This window comes from Nilaparvata lugens, chromosome 9, assembly GCF_014356525.2.
Source record: "Nilaparvata lugens isolate BPH chromosome 9, ASM1435652v1, whole genome shotgun sequence".
Classification (NCBI taxonomy): Eukaryota; Metazoa; Arthropoda; class Insecta; order Hemiptera; family Delphacidae; genus Nilaparvata; species Nilaparvata lugens.
The window spans coordinates 40,192,984-40,220,316 of record NC_052512.1 but is presented as its reverse complement, the minus strand read 5'-3'; the positions used below and the strand labels follow the sequence as shown (position 1 = coordinate 40,220,316).

At 32.8% G+C, this 27,333-nt stretch overlaps 2 protein-coding genes across 5 annotated transcripts in view; both read right to left on the bottom strand.

Annotated features, from left to right (window-relative positions):
• LOC111058921 (uncharacterized protein K02A2.6-like) overlaps positions 1-12,215 on the bottom strand; it is a 37,649-nt gene extending 25,434 nt beyond the window's left edge. Inside the window, exon 1 of the mRNA XM_039435858.1 lies at positions 689-12,215. Within this exon, the coding sequence (XP_039291792.1) occupies positions 2,764-4,080 (1,317 nt within the window). The 5' untranslated portion in view covers positions 4,081-12,215 and the 3' untranslated portion in view covers positions 689-2,763. The remainder of the gene's footprint in view (positions 1-688) is intronic.
• LOC111059185 overlaps positions 1-27,333 on the bottom strand; it is a 267,640-nt gene that overhangs the window by 73,631 nt on the left and 166,676 nt on the right. The window lies entirely within an intron of this gene.

The following is a 27,333-nucleotide window of genomic DNA, read 5'->3' as shown; positions in this document are numbered from 1 at the left end:
AAGAGAGTATTCAAGGACCTTACATGGTATTGAACTAATTATCAAATTGTAGCCTATCAATGAGAATGATTGCTTCTATTTACAATTTATTTAAAGTAGAATATTTCTCAAGGGGGTGATTTTATATTGGTCATATTGGAATAAATCCTTTAAACTCCTTTAAATATGCTTTAATCTAATCAAAATATTAAAAAAAAAATTAGTTCAAACGTAACTCTAGTCCCTAATAAATATAACTAATAATTAGTGTGAGTAGGCCTATTATGGTGTTATGAATAGTTCTATTATTGTAACATTTTACAATAGCTTCTTTCATATCATAACCATACATGATATTAAATCAATCTATTATTACTGAATCATATAATCACTAGCTTAAAAGGTATTGAATCATGAAATTAAAACCACTGAATAGTTTTTTACAAGTTTGAGGTTAACCAACAATTCTAACAGTTTAATCACCTGTTAGTGTTTGAAAATGATAAACATTTAACTTATACACAATAAAAATTGCAATAATTACTGTTATATTAGGGTTATTAATAGGGCCTGACATCAAATCTTGAAACTGCTCCAGTAATTCTTGAATATATTGTAGGTAGCCTAAGTTTGTTTGTAAAGGTTACAAGTAAGTTTGTTTATGTATGTTGAAAAAGTTGATTATTGAAGGAAATAGAGTGCAACTTACTGAAAATTGCTTTCATCAGATGTAGAGAGAAGAAGAACTTTTTTTCAAATCTAATCCAACTAGTTGGCATCATATTTGTCTGTCATGGTGGATTTTAGTATAATATGTATCTGCAGTTCTATTCCCACCTTGGTCTGAAATCAGATGAAACATTAGATGTGAGAAAGCAATTATCTAATTGAAAGAAATTTTTAAGTAATAATTTAGTATGGTTTTAATAAATTGATAGTATTTAAACAATAAACCAATACAAGGGAGTTTTCAAGGACAAAAAGGAATAAGGAATAAGGACCATACATAGTACTGAACTAATAATTAAATAGTAGCCTATCAATAAGAATGATTGCTGCTATTCACAGTTTATTTAGAGAATTTCTCAAAAGGTTGATTCGATACTAGTCATATTGAAATAAATAATGTTTTATCTAATCAAAATACTGTATTCGAGAAGTTAATTAGGTCAAAATTTGATCAACATTCAGGTCAACATTTAATGTAACCATAGTCCCTAATATTCCTATAAATAACTAATATTATTAGTGGGTAGGCCTATTCTGGTATTAGCTTTATTATTGTAACATTTTACAATAGCTTCTTATATCTCAAACATTCATAATATTGAATCAATCTATTATGATATTACTGAATCACACTACTTGATAGTTGTTTTACAAATTTGAGGTTAACCAACAATGTTAACAGTTTGTAAAATCACCTGTTGGGGTTTGAAAATGGAAAAAAATTAACTTATACTTACTGTAATATATTAATAACAACAATTTAAAACAATTTTTTTTTAGTAATGTTGAATTACTTTATTATTTTATACATTTACAATTTATTATTTCTCTATTAGTTATGTTGGTGGCAGTGCAACCAACAGTTTTGAATTGGTATGTTGCCTTGCCTGTGTGCTTGGTCTGTTCTCTTCTTGCTGCTTAATGAAACGTTCAATTAATGGAATTATGTGAATTCTAAAATGTTGGTTAATTTGCGTGCACCCACCCAAAACACTACAATTGGCGACGAAGGATAATAATGGATAATGAAGAAAAATGGAACTGGAAAAACAATGGAACTTCGATGTGATTATTGTAAAACGAAAGTGAAATTCGAACTGAACACAGGTACAAGTGTACAATAGTGACCTAATTGAACAAGATGGCATCAGATGGACAGGCTTCTACTTCAATTGTTAGGGGAACAATTAGGAGTATCAGTGAGTTTCGACTTCAAGACAATTGGGACCAGTGATGTGATTGACTTGACCAATTTTTTGTAGCTAATGATGTAACTGAAACTAAAAAGGTAGCTATATTTCTTACAATGATAGGGTCGGAAGGTTATTCCTTGCTCTGCGACTTAAGTACCCCGGACAAGCCAGCAACAAAACCCTTTGTTGTGTATTTTTGAAAGAATAAGAAACTCTCATAGAATTATGTCAATGATCTTTATTGGACACTGTATATTGTTAAATCGAATATGATACAGAATAGAGAAATGCTAGACAGGTGAACAGCGCCTTCATGAATGTGTCTGTGTTTGTGTTTCCCATGCCTGTCTGATCTTTTTGAATGTTGTAGTGTAGAAATGTACAATAGATAATAATTTAGATTATTAAGCAAATGTTTGTAATTGTGTGTATATAATGTTGTAATAATCATATCATATTCATGTATAATAAATGTTGTTGGTGATAAATTGAATCAGTGTTTTCTTCATTTCTGTGCGATATTTTATGTTGGCTACTCTGTGTAGGCGGTAGTTCAAATATTCATAACAATTCTCCCCCACGATAATAATAATTACAAGTTTAATTTATTGATTGGTCTTCGCTCTCGGTTGGAACACCTAGGCTGGTCCTGGGCTCTGGAACTGGGATCAACCTGTTGCTCAACAACTCCAGTTGTTGACATGAGTTTTCTCTGTTGCATGTCTGCATTTTGAGGTGGTTGCAGGGCATGTTGTGTCAAATCCGTGTTCATGTCAGTTGGTTGGCGATATTCTTGACCAGACACTGGAACATCTTGTTGGTTGCTGTACAATTGTTGTCCTGGTCTGAAGTCAGGTATCTTCTAGGTTACAATTGGAGAAGACTGGTCAAGTGCATTCTTGGTGAGAGGAATTTCACATAGTTGAAGTTGATCGATGTGTCTCTTGATTGTGTATCCTTCATCCAGTTCAACAAGGTAGTGGAGTCTACCAAGACATTCTACAATGGTTCTGTAGCACCACTTGCCTGATGTGGTGTAGTTATGAGCCTGCACCCTGGCTCCTAAGGGCAAATGACGGACTAGTTCAGGTGGTGGTTGGACTGCTAGCTTGATGTCAGGGATAGTGGGTTTGTAGATGTCTAGATGTGTTCGTAGTGAACGACCCATGAAGAGTTCTGCCGGTGTTTCTCCTGACTCCAATGGTGTAACAGGCAGTCTGAACAGAGCTGCATGGAACTTCTCATGATGAGTGCCTTCGTCAGATGTCATTGTCTTGAGTTTCTTCTTGAAAGTCTGGACGTAGCGTTCAGCCAATTCATTTGTTGCTGGGTGGCCTGGGGCAATAAATCTTTGTTTTATTCCATTTCGTTTGCGAAATGCTTGAAAGTCATTGGAAGTGAAAAGTGTTGCATTGTCACTGACCAGGATCTCTGGAAGTCCATTGTGAGAGAATATTTCCCTCAACATCCTAATGGTTGAATTTGTAGTTGGTGGAGTAGCTGTCACTGCAATTTCAGGCCACTTCGACTTGGCATCAACTAGGATGAGGTAATAGTTACCTTTGTATGGGCCTGCATAGTCCATGTGGACACATTGCCAGTTGGACTCTGGTATATCCCACACATGTAGAGGTGCCTCTTTTGGATCTGCTTTGAATTCGCAACAGCTCCTGCAGCTTCTCACTGCTGCATTGATGTATTTGTCAATATTTTCCCAATAGCAGTGTCTGCGGGCCAATGCCTTCATCTTTACAACCCCTGTGTGAGTGTCATGAAGATCCTGTAGTATCCGAGGCTGGAGCTTCTTTGGAATAACCACTCTCACCCCCCGGAAAATAATTCCATGCTGAAGGCAAAATTCTGGGTTCTGTACCGTGCTGGTAAGTAGATTTGCCTTGAGAACAGAGAGTTCAGGATCAGCATCAGTTTCTTGCTTGATGATGTCAGATGTAATAGTATCAGATGAAATGGACTGAACAGTGTGTGCCAGAAGTAGATCATCTTCATCATCACATGGAACCTCCAAAGTGATTGGTGATCGTGACAGATAATCAGCATTACAATGAAGGTCAGATCGTCTATGCTCGATAAGGTAGTCAAATCCACTCAGAAAAGCAGCATAACGCATTAAACAACCAACCATCATAGTCAGAAGATTTTTTCCTGGGTGAAAAATCATCTGTAGCAGTTTGTTATCAACAATCAATGTAAACTTCTGCCCATATGAATATTGGAAGAAGCACTTGACACACCAATATACAGCAGTAGCTTCCTTATCCAGTTGAGAGTAGTGTTGTTCTGCTATTGTCAAAGTCCGTGAGATGAATGCTATTGGTCATTCCTGTCCATCAATAATATGTGAGAGCACCCCTGCTATGCCCACCGGGCTGGCATCGGTAGCCAGGGTTACAGGAAGTTGTGGGTCATAAGCCACAAGAATTCTATTGCTTGTTATCTCATTTTTGATAAGTATGAAAGAGTCTTCACACTGCTTGTTCCAGCAGAATTTGGTTCCTTTTGATAAAAGACGATTGATAGGCTCCATGATTGTTGACACATGAGGGATAAATTTAGCATAGTACATGACAAGGCCGCAAAAACTTTTTACTTCCTCGGTGTTGGTAGGACATTTCGCTTTTGAAATCAATTGAACTTTGTCTTCAGATTTCTGTAGACCAGCTTCACAGATAGTGTGTCCAAGGTACTGCACATGAGACTTGAAAAATTGGCACTTGGAAAGGTTGACATGAAGGCCTAATTGTTGGAGCCTCTGTAGACACTTGATGACTGAGCTTGCATTCATCTCTGGTTCTGCCTTGAATAATGATATCATCAAAATAAACAGCAGTACCATCCAAATCAAGTAGAGCAGTGTCCATAACCTTTTGAAATTCGTTGGGAGCGACCTCTACCCCGAAAGGTGATTTATTCACATAATATGTCCCCAAATGTGTAGATATAGCCAATACCTTGCGGCTTTCATCATCAACAGCAAGGTGATGGAATGCTTTATGAATATCCAATATACTGAAGAACTTGCCTCCTCGAATTTTATGGAAAATATCCTCAATCCGAGGAATTGGGTACCGACCTTCTTTGATTTGAGGGTTGACAGTAGGTTTATAGTCAAAACATAACCGAATTCTGCCATTTGCTTTTGGAACAACAACAAGTGGTGAGCCTCAATCAGAATAATCTGTCTTGGTTAAAACACCCTCTTTTTCCAAACGCTTCAGCTCAACTATAACTCTGTCTTATAGAGCATATGGCACTGGACGGGGCTTTAAAAATATTTGTTTGACCTGATCATTCATGATGAGAGAACATTTGTAGTTTGGAATAGTTCCTATTTTGTCTTTGAAAACATCTGGAGGATTTCATTTTGAAATGAGTCTATAGTTGATGAAACATGGCTGATTGTGTTGATGGAGATCTGAAGGCGTCGCATCCATGCTCGACCTAAGATGGCAGAAGAGTCTGTGTCAACAACATAAAGGGTTTCTTTGGAACGTTTTCTTTTGTAAGTCACAGGAATTGTCAACTCCCCTAATGGCAAGAAAATTTCCTTGGTGTAGGTGCGAAATTTCACATTTGTAGGAGACAAATGTTTAGAAAGCTGGAGCTTATGCATTTCCTTCTCATTGATAATAGTGACAGGGCTACCGGAATCTGCTTCAAAGTTACAGACATGATTCCCAATTGTGATTGGAACCATGAATTTTTCAGTATCAGGACCAGACAAGAATCTCACATTGATAATATTTGAAGTGTTATCAGGAAAATTACCATCATCTTCATCAAAGGATTGTGAAGTTTCATCGATTTGTTTAACTCATGACTTTTTGGTGCGAGTTTTTATACAAACTTTGGACACATGGCCAGGGAAGCCACAGGATGAGCACTGGAGAGTGAATGCATTCCGCCGACAATCTCGTGTTTTATGGTTTGCAAACCCACATCGAAGACAGAGTCCTTGCAGGCCCAATGCAGATAGATCAACCCTGATGACAGACTTGGAAAGTTAAAACCTTTGGAAAGATTTTTGTGGTCCTTTGTGAGTAACAAGCAAATTGACAGGTTTGGATGACATTTCCAGGTTTCCTCTCTTGGAAGCATCCAAGGACAATGCCAAATTGCAAGCCTTATTGAATGTTAATGAGGTTTCTTGCATAAGCTTCTCACAAATATTATCATCTAACAACTCACGAACAAACTGGGCTCACAGAAATAAATCAGACACAGATTTTTTACAGTCTGGATTGTAGCAATCAAATTCACAAGACAGTGTGAGTGTTTTTAATGCTGCTATGTACTCACAAATTGATTCAGATTGTCCTTGAAGTCTAGTCAGGAACCTGTGCTGCTCAGCACAAACATTAGGTGCAGGGCACAAATGTTGAAGTAGAAGCTCACATAATGTTTCATATGATTCATCAGTAGGCGATTTCGGTGCAGTTAAACTACTGAGCAACATGTAGTATTTGTTACCAATGCTATTAATGAGAATGCGAGCATGCAATCCAAGCTCTGCAGGATCAGACAAGCCTTTCAATACAAAAAAATTTTCCAACCTCTCTTTGTATGAGCGAAAGGTTTCGTTATTCTCATCAAAATTTTCAAATGAAATGGGCCTTTCCTTTTGTTTGTTAGGCTCCATTCGTTCCACAAGCTGAATAATAGCAGCCGTTAATGATTCCATCTTGTCTTTGCAGGTTAGTTGTAGGCTAGAATGTACTCATGTGAATTGAAGCTGGACTTACTACATATCCCATCGTCGTCGCCAAAATTGTTGTGTATTTTTGAAAGAATAAGAAACTCTCATAGAATTATTTCAATGATCTTCATTGAACACTGTATATTGTTAAATCGAATACGATACTGAATAGAAAAATGCTAGACAGGTGAACAGCGCCTTCATGAATGTGTCTGTGTTTGTGTTTCCCATGCCTGTCTGATCTTTTTGGAAGTTGTAGTGTAGAAATGTACAATAGATAATAATTTAGATTATAAAGCAAATGTTTGTAATTGTGTGTATATAATGTTGTAATAATCATGTCATATTCATGTATAGTAAATGTTGTTGGTAATAAATTGAATCAGTGTTTTCTTCATTTCTGTGCGATATTTTATGTTGGCTACTCTGTGTAGGCGGTAGTTCAAATATATATATAACAATTATAACAATATTATGACCTAATTGAACAAGATGGCATCAGATGGACAGGCTTCTCCTTCAATTGTTAGGGGAACAATTGGGAGTATCAGTGAGTTTCGACTTCAAGACAATTGGGACCAGTGGTGTGATTGACTTGACCAATTTTTTGTAGCTAATGATGTAACTGAAACTAAAAAGGTAGCTATATTTTTAGTTATTCCTTGCTCTGCGACTTATGTACCCCGGACAAGCCAGCAACAAAACCCTTGAACACTCTTCAGAAGTTAATGTGTGACTACCTGCAACCTAAACCATTGACAATAACAGAACGCTATAAATTTAAGGAGAGAAAGCAGCTGTCTAACGGAAGTATTGCATCGTTTATCGCGAATTTGAGAAAAATATCCAAAAATTGTGATTTCGGTGATAAATTAGATGAACATCTAAGAGACCAGATTGTATGGGGATTGAAGGAAGAACATATCAAGAAGCGTTTACTAGGCGAAGCAGATCTAACCTTCCAGAGAGCAGTAGAGTTGGCCTTGGCCCTGGAGACGGCGACGCATGATGTGGGGGAGTTGAGCGGTAATTCGACTTCGCGGATGATGAACTACAAAAAAATGAAAGATGGCAACCCAGTTTCCAGATGAATTCCAGATTTCAGAAGACTAATCATCAAGGAGGAAATTTCAATTGGTCCAGCCAAGCAGAGAGTGAGAACGTGGGACAAAATAAGGGGGTATGCTATTGCTGTGGTAAGTCCAATCACTATTCACCACAATGTAAGCATAAAAATAAGAAATGTGATAATTGTGGGAGAGTAGGACACTTGAAAGTAATGTGTAGATCGAAAACTTCAGATTCTAAATTGAAAAGCAACGGTAATAATTTTTTAAAGAAACAGTCCTTGAATCAAATTGATGATGAGCTAGGTGAGCAGTTGGCCCATTCTTATATTTTTTTAATGAAACAACCCCGGATGTGAATAAAAATAATTTCTACATTAAACCGTTGAGTACTATACTTACTGTTGAAGGTAAAGATATTTCATTTGAAATCGATACAGGTTCAAGTATTTCTGCTATTTCGTTTAAAGATTATGAAAAATATTTCAAAGACTTATCGATGATAGACAGTTCGATCTCACTCAAGAGTTATGTTGGTGATCCTATCAAACCAATAGGTATATTGAAAACTAATGTAGTCTATGGTTCCATTTCAAAATTACTTGAATTGTATGTCATTCCAAAGGGAGGCCCACCGTTAATTGGTAGACAATGGATGGCTAACTTGAATTTTAATTTCAATCAAAATGTAAATGAATCTGTAAATGCTATTAAATTATCAAATGTGGATAATAATGCTATGAAAGGTAGGAATATCCTTATGAGTAGATATCCTAATGTTTTTTCTGACAAGCTAGGACTTTACAATAAAACGAAACTTAAGTTGTATTTAAAGGATGATGCATCTCCAAAATTTTTCAAGCCTAGACAAGTACCTGCTAGTTTGAAAGAGAAAATTGAAAACGAATTGTCAAGATTAGTTGATTGTAAAATTCTAGAACCAATTGAGAATAGCGAATGGGGGACTCCTATTGTTCCAGTTTTGAAACCTGATGGTACCATAAGAATTTGCGGTGATTATAAGGCAATCAGCATTTGAAAGTTGATAGATATCCTATTCTACGAATTAATGACTTATTTTTAGCACTTAAAGGAGGTGAAAAATATTCGAAAATTGATCTATCTCAAGCTTAACAGCAAGTTGAATTAGAAGATGATTCTAAAAATATTGTGACAATTTCTACCCATAAAGGTTTGTTTAGATATAATCGTTTACCTTATGATGTTGCTTCTGCTCCAGGTTTATTTCAAAGAGAAATGGAAAAATTAATTCTAGGTATTGATGGAGTTGTATGCTTTCTTGATGATATTTTTGTAACAGGAATTAATGATAAGGAACATTTCTCACGACTTGATAAGGTAATTTCTAGACTTAATGATGCAGGTCTGACTGTAAAACAAGAGAAATGTGCGTTTTTCCGAGATAGTGTTAGTTTTTTAGGCTATACTATTGATAAAAATGGTTTGCATCCTTCTGTGAGCAAAGTTGAAGCTATTGAAAATGCACAAGTACCGTGGTCAGTAACTCAGCTGAAATCATTCCTAGGTATGGTCAATTATTACTAGAAATTTATTCATAATATTTCTACTGTTCTTAATCCTTTGTACAAATTACTGAAGAATGATGTAAAGTGGGTTTGGGGAAAAGAACAAGAAAATTCGTTTAATAAAATCAAAGAGTTGATGTGCTCAAATAAAGTGTTAGTACATTTTAATCCAGATTTGGAAATCAAATTGACTTGTGACGCATCTCCTCATGGAGTTGGTTGTATTCTATCTCATGTAATGCCGGACGGGCAGGAAAAGCCTTTAGGATACGCTTCACGAACGCTATCTAAAGCAGAGTCTGGCTATAGTCATGAAGAAGCTCTAGCTATTATTTTTGGTATAAGAAAATTTCATCAATTTTTGTATTGTCGTAAATTTATTCTTGCTACTGATAGTAAACCTCTAACTTCTATTTTTGGTTGTAAGAAAGGTCTACCTTTAATGGCAGCTAGTAGATTACAGCGTTGGTGTTTATTTTTATCATGCTATGATTATGATATCCAATTCATTAATGCAAATAAAAGTTGTGTAGCTGATGCATTGTCTAGACTACCTCTCAAGGTCAATGATGGAATCCATCAGGATGATTTTACATATGTGAATCTAATAGAAGAAACAGTATCTCTATTCAATGAAATTGATGTCAGTAAGCAAACGCAAGAAGATCCTATAATTCCTATAAGTGTATTATTTGATTTTGAATGGATGGATTTAAATACCATCTCAGATGTTGATTTTTTGTAACCGTATATTTCTAGGAAAGATGAACTGTATACTGTATTGAGAAAAACTGTATTATGTGAGGACATCGAGTTGTTGTACCACACAATCTTAGAAATTATGTTTTACATGAGTTACATAGTAGGTGTTGTAGAAATGAAATCTATGGCAAGATTATGTGTGGTGGCCTAAGTTAGATCATGATATTGAAGAGATCAGTAAAAGTTGTGAATTATGTTTGAGTGTAAAAAGTAATCCTCCTAAGGCAGTTTTACATAATTGGGACTGGCCTAGTGGTCCAGGACACCGTATTCATGCAGATTTTCTAGGTCCTTTTGCTAGTAAAATGTATTTAGTAATTACTGATACTCATTCTAAGTGGCCTGAAATTGTTGAAATGAAAAAATATTACTACTGAATTGACTATTCAAGCTTTTCGAGACTATTTTGCTAGATGGGGTATTTGTTATAAATTAGTAACAGATAACGGCCCTACTTTTACTTCAAAAGAATTTGACATTTTTATGAGAAATAATGGTATTGTACACATAAAAACGGCTCCTTATCACCCTGCAACCAACGGTGCAGCGGAAAATTCTGTAAAAACTTTTAAAAATAGTATTGAAGTTTTGTTAAAATCAGGTTTACCTATCAAAGAATCTATTAGTAGATATCTCTTGTATTATAGGAATGCACCTCATTGTACAACCGGCAGGACACCTGCTGAATTGCATATTGGTAGAAAATTAAGTATGTGTTTAGATAGAGTTAGACCAAATAGTTCTATTGATGTTGATAAAAAACTAGAAAGTCAAAGACAGTTTTCAAGAGGAAAACGTAATGTAAAATTTTCAAAAGGGGAAAATGTTATGATAAAAGATTACAGATCGGGTGAATGGATTGAAGGTAAAATTTTGAATGAAATAAGTCCAGTTACTTATAGAGTTGAAACTGATAAGGGATTTGTATGGAAAAGACATGTGGATCAACTTCTTCCATTGTTGGAAAATGATTTTAATTCCAAAATGATTGATGATAATCGTTCATGTTTATTTGTGCCTGAAGTGTCAAAGAAAAATGATAATATTTGTATGATTCCTAAGACAAGTATTACAGAGTCAATGAGATCTGTACCATCTGAAAATAATGTAGTACCGTAGAATGGGGTGAATAGGGACAGTTTTTCACACTTTTTTCTCATAACTTACACAAAAATTATTTTATTCTGTTTGTGATCCACTTACGGCTTTCACTGTTGGTATAGGTATCTCTTGGATTTAACAATTTTTTTTCCATCCACCCTCTTTTTCATTATTATTTTTTTTATTGCTGTCCCTATTCACCCCAATGGTGGGGTCATGGGGGACGCAATTGTGTATAGCATGCAAGTTTTTTCAGACCTATTATGGGATGGATAGGGACGAAAAGGACCTTATTAATAATAGAATAAAATATTTTTAAATATATATTTAATAAAAATAAACTAAGAAAATACATTTGAAGTTAAAAAATATTCGATAAAAAATGAAATCCATAATTAAGTCATTAGAAGCTACAAAGTTCAATATTGTATCAGCTCTTCATTGAAAAAATATCTTCCTCTCTTACTAGAGGGGTCTTTCAGAATTTTTAAAACTTCTGGAAAAATATAAACATTTTGCATTTTCACGGAATTTTTTGTCGAAGGAACCTTCAACAAACTTCAACCTTCCCAATAAATACTTTCACCCCTGTCATATTGGAATTCAACTCGCACCCAATTTCCTTCTCCTCCTCAACAACGTTGACTACTTCAAGATAAGTCTTTAAACTTCTATAGAACCAGCAAACACCAGTTTTAGGCAGTGTCCCTATTCACCCCACCTCACTCAACATCCAAATGGTCAAGATTAAAAAAAAATCTACAATAAATTAAATTCCAGTTAAAGTTTACATATTTAATGTGTTATTTAATGTGCGAGTTGAATTCCAATATTTCAGTAGAATTCGAAGAAAAATACTTCAAGCTTGTGACTACAAACAGTACAAATGTCCAGACAAAACTTTACAAGTTACGTTTCTATCTGTTCAAAGAAGCATCAAGAAGCACAGCTGCCGATAGCATAGAAATCAAGTTGAATAGATGATTTTTATATTAATGTGTACAGAAAAATCCCCTCTATCAGAAAAAATTAGGTAGAGCTATAAAAATTCAATAAGAAAGAAGTTACTGAAAAAATTTCAATTTTCCCAGTTTTTGTTCCTATTCACCCCTGCGTCCCTATTAGGGATGGGTATCGAAAGACAAAACATCGATGTTTTGAACATCGATGTTTTTTTCATCCTAACATCGATAAGTGAAAAACATCAAACAGTAAACATCGATGTTTTTGAACTTCGATGTTTTTAAACATCGTTTATCGCCCTACGTTTTTATGGATGATACTATTAGTCCTGTCAATATAGACATAAAAAAAGGGGTGTGCTTGCAATTTATATTGTAGTTCTGATTCTTTAATATATTATTTGGGTACATAAGAGAAATCCAGAACCAATTTCTGCATGCAATATTTCCTTGTGCTAGATACAAGATAGCCCAAAAACCTTGTATTTTCGGCTCATTTTCCAGTTTTCAGCTATTTCTGCCAAATCTCTCCCTGATTATGAAATTCTGAAAAAATGAGATCACTCGGAACTCTCTATCTCCAATGAGTACTTTGTTATAATTTTTCAAAAATGAGTAAAATATGAAGAAAAAATCAAGTTTGATGAATTTTAGTTTTTAATCAACAATATCTTCCGATTGTTACAATTTAGATGTATATTTCAAAATCCCTCTAGGCGTTTTTTTGTGCTATAAAATCTGAGATCAGGTAGAGCGCTCTATGTCATATAGATTTCCAGGTACACCTGACAACAATGCTCCTTGTATTGTGGAAAACACCTAATTTTCAGCTTCAACCATCATCACCATCTACTTTGTCCTCACATTGATATTTCGCACAATGACATAAGCTCATGGGTAAGAATCACCCGTTAGATGCACCTAATTTCAGTATTTCCTAGTAGAGGCACGCTTAAGGACACCTCAAGGATCAAAATTTCAAACACTTATAATTTACTTTTGACACAATGCTCAGATTTCATCGTACTACACTTCATTCTTCTCGGCTCGCCAAGGCGGTTCATCAACAGTCAAATTCGGTCAAAAAATAGAAAATTTATTGTTGAGTGTAGGTACTTACTTATTCATATTCAATACATAAGAAATGGACAATTTCTATATTCAAAGCTATGTATCTCGGTAACCCCTTATTATAAAAATTATTACATGATCTTGAAATGTACAATAGAATTTTCTATCTCATCTGCTGTAAACAATTCTTAAAAAATATGTTCTTAGAGTGAGACTTGATTGTTGAAAAAAATCCGGAAATTGTAGATATTTTTCTCATATTAACGGTTTTGGCAGTTCTATGATAGCTAAAAGTGATTCAAGATGGATTTTAGGCAACTGAGCTCGTACAGGATGAATTTATCTACAATTTGTAATCAATCGTAAGTTTCTATGATGTATCAGACTCGTTTTAGAAACTCTTGATCAACAGTAAAATTACGAGAAAAATTTTAAAAATGAAATCGCCATTTTTAAAATCTTAACTTCCAAATTGTTTTGGAATCGAAAGTATTATTTATTGGAGTGGGTAGAGGGGGACAATTTTCACATTCTCACTAGATTTGGAAATTTTATCAGAAGTATTTCACAAGACATGCAACTTTGAATATAGAAATAATTGGTCATTTTCTGTGTATTGGAATATGGGCTTAAGTACACTCAACAATAAATTTTCCATTTTTCGACCGAATTTGACTTATTATGCATGATTTTGAACCGCCGTGACGAACCGAGAAGGATGAAGAGTAGTACGATGAAATCTGAGCATTGTGTCAAAAGTTATGTGTTTGAAATTTTGATCCTTGAGGTGTCCTTAAGCGCGCCTCTCCACTAGGAAATACTGAAATGAAGTGTATCTTACGGATGATTCTCATAGAACATAAACTCAAGAACTTATGTCGTTGTGCAAAATATCAATGTGAGGACAATGTAGTTGGTGATGATGCTTGAAGCTGAAAATTAGGTGTTTTTCACAATACAAGGAGCATTGTTGTCAGGTGTACCTGGAATATGAGATAGATCGCTTGTAGAGCAAGACTGATCTCAGATTGTAGAGCACAAAAAGAGCTTCTAAAGTGACTACAATTTTATCTGGAGCTATTGTTCCTATATTTCAACAGTTACTAACTGGAATCACAGCAATTTTGGACTTGTGGTATTCAAGTAACAGTCTTTCGAATAATTGAAGTCAGGTTGTGACTAGAAAGATACATCAACTCTAGTTCACAAGATTTGTCATCTTCATGGTACCTCTCGGGATATCCTTGAGGATTCGGTCTTGAAATTTCACCCTAAGCTAATTTTAGCAATCATTGATACTCATATCGTATACATTCAATACCTGATGGATTTTTTAGGAAATGAAAATGGATTAAGTTTTTTATATGGATATCTGCACTCCTTACAATACGAGGACCTCTTTTCCAGAGCTGGATTAATTAGTGTTAAACACAAGTTGAGGAAATAATTGTAGTAAGAAAAAACTCTTTCTTCCTAAGAAACGAAGAATCCGACCTCTTATTCAATTCTGAATAACTAACTATCTAACCTTGACACAAGCCACAGAAGTAATGTAAATCTTCAAGAGTATCCAACAGTCTCACATAAAAATACAGAGAGCCCGATTGAAAAATAAAAATAGCAATCTGCAGGAAATCAAAACTTATGCGAGATCTTTCACAAGAGTGATCTATATTCACAAAAACACTAAACAGAATACTACACTGAATAATATGATAGAGATAATGATTGTAATTCTGTTACTATTGCTTATTGCTCTCAAGATAATCCTCTTCAAACAAAAAAATAAAAAAAACTTGTATCAAATTAAAAAATTAGAATTGTTTTTACTTTTTAGTTGGGAAAAACATCGGATGACCGATGTCTAGGTAAAATCATCGATAAGTGAAAAACATCAACAGTAAACATCGATGTTAAAAACATTGATGTTTGATGTTGAAACATCGATGTTTTTAAAAATTGATGTATCGATACCCATCCCTAGTCCCTATTCACCCCGTTTTACGGTACCAAATGCAGATACTAATGCTATTTCTAACAACGATGTTTCTATTGTAAATAATGATGTAGAGATTCCAAACTTGAGACGTTCTAACCATACTGTGAAATCAAGAGTTGTCCTTGATTTGTAATTTGGAAATTTGAAATGTATCCTTGAAATGAAATTCTATTGATTATGTACTTACCGGATTTGACCTACCGAAAGTGACTTAATTTCAAGTGGAGGAGAGCGTATATATTAATAACAACAATTATTTCAATGTTGAATTAGGTACTTTATTATTTTATACATTTACAGTTTACTATTTCTCTATTAGTTAAGTTGGTGGCAGTGAGACCAACAGTTTTGAATTGGTATGTTGCCTTGCCTGTGTGCTTGGTCTGTTCTCTTCTTGCTGCTTGATGAATCATTCAATAAATGGAATTATGTGAATTCTAAAATGTTGGTTAATTTGCGTGCACCCACCCAAAACACTACACTTACTAAACATTGCAATTACTGTTGTATCAGGGCTATTAATAGGGCCTAACATAATTATTAACCATAGTGCTTTTAAAGAAGGATGTGCTTTACAAATTTGTCTGGGGAACGCTTTGCCATCACTAGCCTAAACAGCTTTGTTTAGTAGGTAAATTCTGTATGCTACTAAACTCATCAATAAATATCCTGGACATAAATTAATGATCTTACCTTAATTTAAGAACTTCAGCAATCAAAAATCAGCAGAATAAACAAACTATGACTTGATGATGCTATAAAACGAAGGAGAACAGACAACTGACTTCACCAACACCATCACCTTTGAGACAGGAAAAATCTTAACATGGCTGCCGATCATGCCGATGCATCACCCCGGCAATTTCAAAGTTATTGATATAGACAATCTTTATTGTTAACATTGAAAAATTCTATATTTCAGGGGTGGATTAATGATTTCTTTATGGGGGACATTTGTGCTTCCTCTGAAATAATGTAGGAATCAATAAAATAGTAGTTTATTATTATTTGAATTGGAAACTTGAAAATTATTTCAAAGGCTTGGTGTGTTTGTTATTGTGTGACATGATTTTCAGCACAAACTGGAATCTAATTTGAAAAAAATGATATATTTTTCTTAATTTTGGATGGAATAATTTGAAATTCTAGGACAATGTTGATAATATAAACAGAAACGTTCATGATTTTTTAAAAAATTTCTCATCATCAATTTACCATTTATTTAAAATTTTAAATGTCAGTAGCCCGTCAACGGGATTTTTGCATGGAGAAAAAGTGCTGGAAATTCACTTCTACAGCCGAATTAGTCATAAAAGACTGCTTTTTTGAACATTTTTGAGAAACTTGAAAATCTGTCAAATTTATTTCTAAGTCCCTATCTGGATTAAAGTTAGCGCAAAAGGTCTATTATATCATCAACAGTGCATTGTAGACAATCTTTGCAAAAGCAAAAAGTTTTTGAAATGCAATTCTGCACCCGAATTAATTAACAAAAAGCCTAAAGTGAGACTTTTTTGGAAAACTCGAAAAAAAATTTTAGTCTTAATTGGTGCAAAACATTTATTTTTATCTCGATGATGGTGTGTTGGAGACTATTTTTGAAGAAGATAGAAAGGGATTGAAATTCAATTCAACTTAATAGTTATAGGTCAGAAAACCTAAATTGAGACATTTTTAGGGATTAAGTCACACTGGTGAGGGGGGGAGTAGACACCTTCTGAAAAAAATGTTTGATTTTCAATTTCAACATTTTCACTTAGTGTGTTGACTGGGTAGGTACTGTAAAAATTCCATACTGTACCAACCTTTCTAACATTTATTTTAGTAAACATTTCTAACGTTTATCAGCATTATACATTCTAGACGTTTATTAAACGTTTATAGAGTAAACGCTTATTTTAGTAAACTTTTTATTTATTTTCATAACGTTTATCGGATTTATACATTTTAAACATCTATTGAACGTTTTTTAAACTTTTTGTGTTGTGTGGGCCGTAGGCCTATAAGTCTACATGTTGTTTGATTAAGACTCTTGAATAAGCGGTCAACCCTTCAATAAATAGCTCTGATCAGTAATAAAATATAGGCAAAGGTGGGAATAGAACTGCAGACGCATATACTAAAATCCACCATGAAAGACGAATATGCTGCCAACTATACAGTTGAATTGGATTTAAAACCCCTTTCTACATCTGATGGAAACCATTTTTAGTAAGTTGCACTCTACTATTTCCTTCAAGAATCAATTCTTTCACCATTCATAAACAACTTACTTTACAACCTCAAAAACAACTTCATAAACAACCTTTACAACCATACTTCCCTACAATATATTCAAGAATTACTGAAGCAGTTTTAAGATTTTAAAATGATAATTTTATAATTGAATAGGCTCAGATTTTTAATTTCATATGAAGCAAAAATTTATTGTAAAACAAGCTGCAAATTAGTATAGTAATTTCCAAAGAATCATATTGGAGACTTGAGTCACGAGAAAAATTGGGTCAGAAGTGCAGCTGCCGAACTAAGTTACATAGTTCTATCAATGATTTATATGTTAGTATTAAGTGAATGTGAATGCTTGTAAAGATTAAATGTATCTTATGCCCCAAGTAATAAATAATATTTAGTCATCTATTTAAATTAACCTATGACAAACAGGCAATTGCCCTTAACAGTAAATTACAAAATTAGAATTATTGATTTAAAATTTAGTCCAAATATTGAGGTTATAAGTCAAATTTTTTTGTTTCTTTAAAGATTTGCACTCTAGTGCCCGGTTTCTCAGTCGTTCCATAAACTGTTTATCCATTCAATAACTTTATTGAATCAATAAACATGAGAAATGCGTTTCTAGAACGCTCCCTAAACTTATTGAATCCTTAAATCTTTCGATAAACACTATATGCCTGGTTTCTCAGTCGCTCCATAAGCTGTTTATCCATTCAATAACTTTATTGAACCGATAAAAATGAGAAATGCGTTTCTAGAACGCTCCTTAAACTTATTGAATCCATAAATCTATTGATAAACTATAGTGCCAAAATCCAGCCTATAAATATTTATGGAATGGATAAATTTCTCAAATTTTTGGTAGCAATCAAAAAATTAAGATAGAAAAATTAAATTACAAAATAAAATTGAAATTAGTGTAGATCACCAGTATTTTAAAAACAAAACAGAATCAAAGTTGCACTATATTTAGCATCGATAGCCCTCATTTGGTGTAAGCCATCTTGTTTTGGAGACATCAGCCAAAAGATGTCAGTACTGTAGGAAATTACCTCACAACAGGAAGCATGGAATAAACATCCAAGATTTGGTTGGTTACCATGGTTACCATAGGAACCATGAAAGTTTGTTTACGAAAGTGACCAGTTTGGGATCATGCCATGTTGCCAGATTCATTGAACAGATAAATCGTTCCATAGCTATGGATTTTATAAATATGTTTGAGAAACCAATAAAAATTTATTGATTGGATAAAGTTATTGAATCAATAGCTATTGCGTTGTTTCTTCTTCTTCTTTGACTACCGTACGCCTAATCACAATCATATGGGATAAGCTATAGATTTGTTTATTGAACGAAATAATGCCAAAATCCAGCCTGTAATAATAATTATCTATATCGAATCGATGAATTGTGTTAAAAGGTTATGTTGGAATGTTTTGTGTTCGATGTTCTGTTATTTAAATAAAAACAATATTGAAATGGATCTAGATATAATTAGTTACAGCAGCAGTTCAGATGATGGAGTGTTTGAGTTAGATTTGAATAGAATTATATTCTTCTCTCACTGCATCCCATGCCTTGCTTTTATCTTTTATTGAATATTTATGTGTCTTTTTATTTTCTATCACATTTTTATACTTTAGGCAGATCTCTACTAATTGTTCTTTTTCAACCTCTGCAAAATTCTTGCCCCGGTCTCGTTTCTCTGCCATAATTATAATAATAACTTGAAAAAATATCATTAAAGTAGGAAAAAACCTTCAACTTGAACTTCACAACAAGCAGCAAGGATTAAACAAACAAGATTCAGTTGGTTACCATGGCTACCATATAAAGTTTGTTTACAAAAGTGGTCGGTTTGGAATCATGCCATGCTGCCAGATTCATTGAACAGATGAATTGCCATGGATTCTATAAATATGTTTAAGGAACCAATAAAAATTTATTGAATTGATAAAGTTATTGAATCAATAGCTATAGCGTTGTTTATTGAACGACTGAGAAACCGGGCATAGAAGTAGGAAGGAATTCCTTAGAACAAGAAACAATAATTCAATTTTTTAAATGCTCTTGTCTCAAAATTTCAAATTTTAGAATTATTGATTCTTGTTCCAAGGTACAGTTTTAATGTTGGTTATGTTACAAGAAGTTTGACGAATGAGTGAACTGGCAGAAGTGTGAACCGCGGCTAGAGTCGGTTTAAGGTTGTGCAAAGGCTAAAAATAAAATTTATACTGGTGATATTTTTTAAAGTTTTTCGGTTTGTATATCATCAAGCTATCAAAATGGAAAGGTATTCTCAGGGAAACATTTTTTCCAATCATTACTTTTTGAGATATGAGAGCCTAAAGTTTAAATTTTTGGGACAGAACATTTAAAATTCGGTAAAAGATAAATCCTTGAGATTTAGAGGATAGATTCTTCATAGTATTGTCGAACTATTAGAAAAAAATTCCTGAATATATCCATTCAATCGAAAATCCAAGTTTTTTGGGCCACTCTGTATCTATATAGAACAAGACAATTATTTATCATGAAAATATTGGTTGGTTCTGAATGTATTCATCCTTTTGTGGATAAAATCACAAATCATATAAATATAATTTGGAAAGAATAGCAGGCTTTGCCCGAAACTATTTTATTCCCAAATTTTGATAATGAATGACATGTCCCAAAATGTTTTTATAATTTTACTGCTGAAAGTTCAAGTTTAATTTTCATTGATGCTTAAAAAAATATAGGTATAAAAATCAGAAATAAAATATAAATTGCTAGCAGGCCCTCTTTTTCATGTCTATATTGACTGGACTAATATGGTTGCAACTTTGAGTGAGTTAGTGTGAATGCATTCATGTGGAAAAAAACATACCTATATAGTATTTTTATGTGTATTATAGTATTATAGTATTATTATAGTGTAAACACAAGAGCGTTTTTTTCACGTGAAAATTATGTCCTCACAGTTTTACATTATAACGTCATATTCTGGTGGAAAAGTTGAGAAAATCACATTTTTTCACGTGAAAAAAAGTGTAAATGTTCCAACTTTTCACGTGAAAAGTACGTGAAACTGAAACTTGAAAATAACGTTTTTTATGTTTCTACATTTTCACGTTATACTGAACATGTATACTGAACACTCAGAAAAGAACATGAATAAAACGGTTTTTTCTACATTTCTTGTCCCACATTTGGTCATTTCTTTTGCATGAAAATTTCCAAAAATTCACATGAAAATAACGTTTTTAAAATACATTTTTACAATATTTTATCGTGAAAAGATGGAGAAGGATTACCTTAATTATTCTGAATAAATAACCTTTTCAATTCTTTATTTTTACATTAAAAAACTATAAAACTTTTGAATAACCACAATATATGTGAAGTAAATTCTCTACCCTAACCTGAATAAAAATTAAATTCAACTATAAAGTCCTATTCAGACAAATGGATTTTTCCTAGTAAGTAGTGATATATTATGCAATCTAACAGCTGGACACTATAATTACAAAAAGAAAGCTCATTTTCATTTGTAATCATTCAACAGCTGACAAATTTCAAAAATGTTTCATGTTAGCTTATTTTTCAGCTGTTGGACTTTGTATCAGCCATTTGCTTGTATTAGCTTTGCATCACCAATGGGAAAAAACCATAAATGTCTGGATGGCCAATAGGGAGATTTTTGCTTCAATAAAATGGTGAAACAACAATAATTTATATTAAAATTAAATTTATTTTCAAAACATCACAGTCTTCAACCCTTCAATAAGTTGGAGACTGTTGTAGATATGATACTGTAACTTTCAGGATAAGTTATTGGTCGAATACTCCACCTTTTGACATACAACTGAATTTCAACTCCTCATATAGGGGGGTGACTTGGGGGTTGTAAATGAAAGATTTCGAATGTAAATACCCATTGTGTATTATCTCAAAAGCCTTCTCAAAACGAGAAAGATGAAATCAATAAGAATCTTCTATGATACTTTTATTCAAAATGGCGACTGATTGAAGTTTTGGTTTTTAAAGAAATAATTGATAAAATTCAATCAGCCGCCATTTTGGATAAAAGTATCATAGATTTTTATTGGTGTCATCTTTCTAGTTTTAAAAAGGCCTTTATAATGATGTATCACACAATGGGTGTTTACATTAAAAATATTTGAGTTATAACCCCTCATTTCTTTACAAACTGTAACTTCAATCAGCCACCGTTTTGGATTCAAGTTTCATAGTACATTTTAATTGATGTTATGTTTCTTGTTTTAAAAAGCCCTTTAAAATAATGTACCACACAATAGGCATTTACATTAAAAATATTCCAGTTAAAATTCTTGAGTCACCATATTATACATTCTGAACCTTGTCAACCCCTTATGAAGGGGTTGAAATTCAGTTGTACTGTACGTCAAGAGTTAGAGTATTTGACCAGTAACATATCCTGAAAGCTACAGTATTATATCTACAACAGTCTCTAATTTATTGAAAGGTTCCCATACATATGACTCACCCGGTATGATTACTAACTTATAATGATTAGCACAAGCCTAGAGCTCATGTGGACATCACCCATAGAAAAAAATTGTTTGACTTTATATTCTGTTTTAAATTAATAAAAATTGAGACTTACTTAGATTTCTCTTTGCTGGTAAACCGAGTTTTTGGAGACTTCAGCCAGTATTTGATTACCATACTGCTTCTATGTATTTTTCTTTTGTGTTGGAAAATTTCATCACCACAGCTCCTATCAGAGATGAAACAAAAGTTTACTTATAATTAAACATATTTCAAATAATATTTTTTGACTAGAAAATTGGAAAAACACACATGTTGCAAACACAAAGTCTCACTCTTTCTTATTATATAAAATATTTATTGCTAAAATGAGAGGACTACACTGATAGTTTTTCTAAATTGGAATAAGATATAAAGCTGTTAATATAAATAAATGAATCAATTGCTTGCTGGAAAAAGTTTCAATAAAGCCTACCGGTCCAGAAAACAACTGAATAAATTTTAATCTATCAATCCACAGTCATATATTATTGATATTAAGTTCATTATAATAACATGAGTGTAGATTAGTTTGTGGTGACTTCAATTACTTAGGCTAGGCTAAATAAAAAGTTTTGTTACACATTTGAATTTATATGTACCAGCATATAACCCTGGAATGTGTTTGCCTAGAATAATAATCATCTTATTTCCAGCAATGATAAATTCAAGAGGCTTTTCTCTTATTATTATTAGGTTATGTAATGCGTGGCCTATAATAGTCTTTTGAAAAGATTATCATTTAAATATATAAGTATTTAGACCTATAATAAATTTATTCTTTCATTTTACGGTACATCAATAAAAACAAAATCATTCGACTTACCTATATTTCCTGGATAAAATCACAAAAATTACAAACTACAAAACACAAACAACCTCAAAAAACCGTTGGTCCATTGCAAATGCAAAATGCATTGACCAAACGGCGTGCAGCACTCTGGTCTGAAGCCAAAATCGATAAACCCAAAATGTCGATATAATATTATCAATACATTGATAAATGATAATTATTGACTACTAATAATTATTATACAGTATTCTCAAACATCATTCACATCTTTGTTTGGAAATGCGTTATTCAAATTACATAGTTTAAATAAGTAAAAGTGGATACAATCCTGATTTCTACATTTTTAAATGCAATAAAATCAGTTTTCCCCAGGAAAAAAGTTAGAATTAGTTTGATATATCGATTGTTAAGTCTTTGATATTTCCATTCCACAGTATCAATATTATTGATAATATATCGATATTTTCACTTGATACCATAGTAATGGTGGCAATTTCAAAATTATTGACAATGTTACTGTTATTAAAACATTTGATATTAATTTCAGGTGGAGATTATTGATTTTTCATGGGGGGACATTTGTGCTTGACACTGAAATAATGTTGGAAACGATAAAATAGTAGGTTGTTATTATTTGAATTGAAACCCCAAAAATCATTTCAAAGTCTGTGTGAGTTATTCTGGATACTGCATGATTTTCCTCATAAACTGTGATCTAATTTGAAAAAGTGTTATAACTTCTCCAATTTTGAGTGGAATCATTTTAAATTTCAGGACAAGGTTGATAATATGAACAGAAACGTTCATGAATTTTTTTAGAATTTTTAAAGATGAGCCAAATTTTTTTTAAAATTTTAAACGTCAGTAGCACGTTATCAGTGTCACGTCTGACAGGATTTTCACATAGGACAAAAAGTGCTGGAAATTCACTTCTACACCCAAATCAGTCATCAAAAATACATTGTTCCGGGATGCATTGTAGATGATTTTTGCAAGAGACAAAAAGTGCTGGAAATTCACTTCTACACCCGAATCAATCATCAAAAATACATTGTTCCGGGAAAATTGAAAATCTGCCAAAATTATTACAGTACCAAGTTTTCAACTGCATTTAAAATTACCTCAAAAGGTCTATCTATATATTGTTAACGGTGCCCTGTAGACGAATTTTGCAAGAGTCAAAAAGTGCTGGAAATTCATTTCTATACCCGAATTGATTAACAGAAAGCTCAATGTGAGACATTTTTGGAAAATTCAAAAAATTTTCCATCAAAAATTTAATTGGCATGAAATTTTTTTTATCTCGATAACGGTGTGTTGAAAACGATTTTGCAACAGATAGAAAGGGGTTGAAATTCGATTTTTCATCTGTACTGTTTGTCAGAAAGCCTAAATTGAGAGTTGAAAAAATGTTTGATTTTCACTTTTAACATTTTCACTTTTTATTCACGTGAAGAAATGTGATTCTCACATCGTGTGTTAACATGGGTAATATCATCCTGAGAGCTCAGAAACCTGTCCTTATTGATATCAATGAAGATCTTATATAATCAATAGAAGCTCATTGACTGTATTTACCATGATTTCTATTTGTTTGTATTTACTTCTAATGATACCCATTTACTTTTATTGATATCACTAAAAGTTCAGTGATAACAATAGATTTTTGTTGACTGTATTTACCATTATTTCTATTGATATCCATGAGCACGTATTGATATTCATGAGCATATATTGATATCAATAGAGTTTTTCTATCGATTTCTATGGATCTCGTCCATTAGGGATTCACAGGAAAAAATTTTTTAATCATTACTTTTTGAGATATGGGAGCCTGAAGTTTAAATTTTTGGGACAGAACATTTAAAATTCGGTAAAAGATAAATCCTTGAGATTTAGAGGATAGATTCTTCATAGTATTGTTGAACTATTAGAAAAAATTCTCTGAATATATCCATTTAATCGAAAATACAAGGTTTTTGGGCCACTCTGTATCTATATAGAACAAGACAATTATTTATCATGAAAATATTGGTTGGCTCTGAACGTATTTATCCTTTTGTGGATACAATCACAAATCATATAAATATAATTTGGAAAGAATAGCAGGCTTTGCCTGAAACTATTTTATTCCCAAATTTTGATAATGAATTACATGTCCCAAAATGTTTTTATAATTTTACTGCTGAAAGTTCAAGTTTAATTTTCATTGATGCTTAAAAAAATAAAGGTATAAAAATCATAAATGAAATATAAATTGCTAGTAGGCCCTCTTTTTCATGTCTATATTGACTGGACTAATATGGTTGCAACTTTGAGTGAGTTAGTGTGAATGCATTCATGTGGAAAAAAACATACCTATAGTATTTTTTCTTTAGGGCTACTTTTGAATAATACTTGAAAATAGAAATCTAAGAAAAATAAAAATAATATTATTCTTATATTTTTATTTCTAAAAAGAAATATGCCAATTCTAAAATGGGTACTTGAATTTCTGTTTTTATTTACATACCTACAGGTATGGTTTGAAAAACAAATATGGCTATCTACTACAGTGCAGTGTAAATATGGCCTAAAACGCTAACCTTGCTAACATATAAAAATTAACATACAATAAAAATAAGTAACATCCATATTTACATAACCAAAAATGTCATATATTCGACTATAAAGGAATAGCACATTCACTCCTGGGTGGCACATATATGTGCCACATGACTAATCAACTCCTCCCAATGAAAAATTAGGTTTACTTCATATATACCAGTCAACTAACCTTGAGGTTGTGAATGAAAGTCATACATAATTTCGCTCCTGGGTTTTGGAAGATTTTGTGTTATAAATAGTCACGGATAAGTACAAATTTTGTATTAATTTCATTATTAATTGTCTCTTGATCACGTTTTATCATTTTGTTTTAGATTTTAATTCTTAATTCTATTTTATAAGCCAAACATCGTTTAGAGGTTATTTTGAGGTTAGGTTTTCGAGATTTAAAAATAAACATAGATAGTTTACTTGACTAAAATTATAACCAAATTAAAATCCTATCATTTATAAATCAATTATTATTATTGCAAAGTAATATAATTTCTTAGATAGGAAGATGAGCTCAAGTAGAACACCGAAGGTTATTAATAGAAATGTACACATAGCGAGAGTACTTACGTGTTCCCAAAACCAAAATTCAAAAACGCCAAAACCAAAAACCCCAGTTCCTCAAACTACTTTAGCCGAAAAAGTTGCTCAACTACAAAGTAGCCACACTAATTTAAAAAACCAATTAGAAGTAACTCTAAAAACATCTGAGGAAGAAAGGTTAGGGATGGTAGAAGAAATTAAATCTTTGGAACTGATTATAAAATTACAAGATGAAGACCATAAAAAAGAAATACTAAATCTAAAAAATCAATGTAGTCTAATGTCAGAGGAAATAAAGAAACTAAAATCTAAATTTGATAATACTAAATGTATGATAGAACCTCCGTCCAAATGCAAAAAAATAGAATCTCCGTCCAAATGCAAAAAAATAGAATCTAACCTGTATGATGGGAAATGCTCTGAAAATGGTCGAAATAAAACGTACAGTGAGGTTTTGAAGACAGCAACCAAAAATATAGCTGAGGGAAATAAAGATAGGAAAGGGAGAGTTCTGCTACTGACGTCCAGTCATGGACGTGATTGCAGTGATCCCCTTGATAAAAGATTGAAAAATAAATTTGATGTCCAATGTTTTTTCAAGCCAAGTGCATCAATTAATGCAGTTGTAGAGTCAGCTGGGGAACAAACTAAAGACTTTGATGAAAATGACTATCTAATTGTACTGGGTGGCTCAAATAATATAAATGAACCTAACTTGAATCATCTTCCTCAAGTAACAGAAAAAATCAAGGAAATTGTGCCACTCAGCAAAAAAACAAACTTAATAATAAGTACTATTCCTAATAGGTTTGATAGGCCAGAATTAAATGAAGCAATCAATTCGACAAACAAATCAATCCATAATACAATCAACAGCCTAAAAAATAAGAATTCTAAACAACTGGGGATTTGTTTTCTAAATGAAAGGCTGAAAAGACATAACTTCACTAATCATGGGTTGCATCTAAATCGATCTGGCAAAGTAATCTTTTGTAATAGATTGGCAGAGCTGATTGAAAGCCGTTTGCAATCCTCTGGTTTAAAAACAGTCAAAAAAACAAATAACGATTTTTTAGTAAATTGGCTCAAAACAGGGAAAGGGAAATAGCTACAAATGCTAGAGATAGAGTAGCACAAGATGGTAAGGTTTTTAGTATTTATCATCAAAATATTCAGTATCTTCGCAACAAAATTGACAGATTAGAAGTATTTCTTAAACAGGAGGATCCTGACATTGTTATTTTCACAGAGCATGGCTTAAAAATAAAGGAAATAAATCAAGTTAGGATTCCAGGCTATTCACTGAGATCAGAATTTTGTAGAATAGCTCATAGAAGTGGTGGTGTATGTATATTCACCAGCAATGCTAAACATACCCAAACTTATGAACTGGATTTTGTTAAGAGATTTTCTGTTGAGATGGATTTAGAGGTGACGGGACTAAGGTTAAAAATTGATGATCGATTTGAGGTAGCAATGTTAGGTA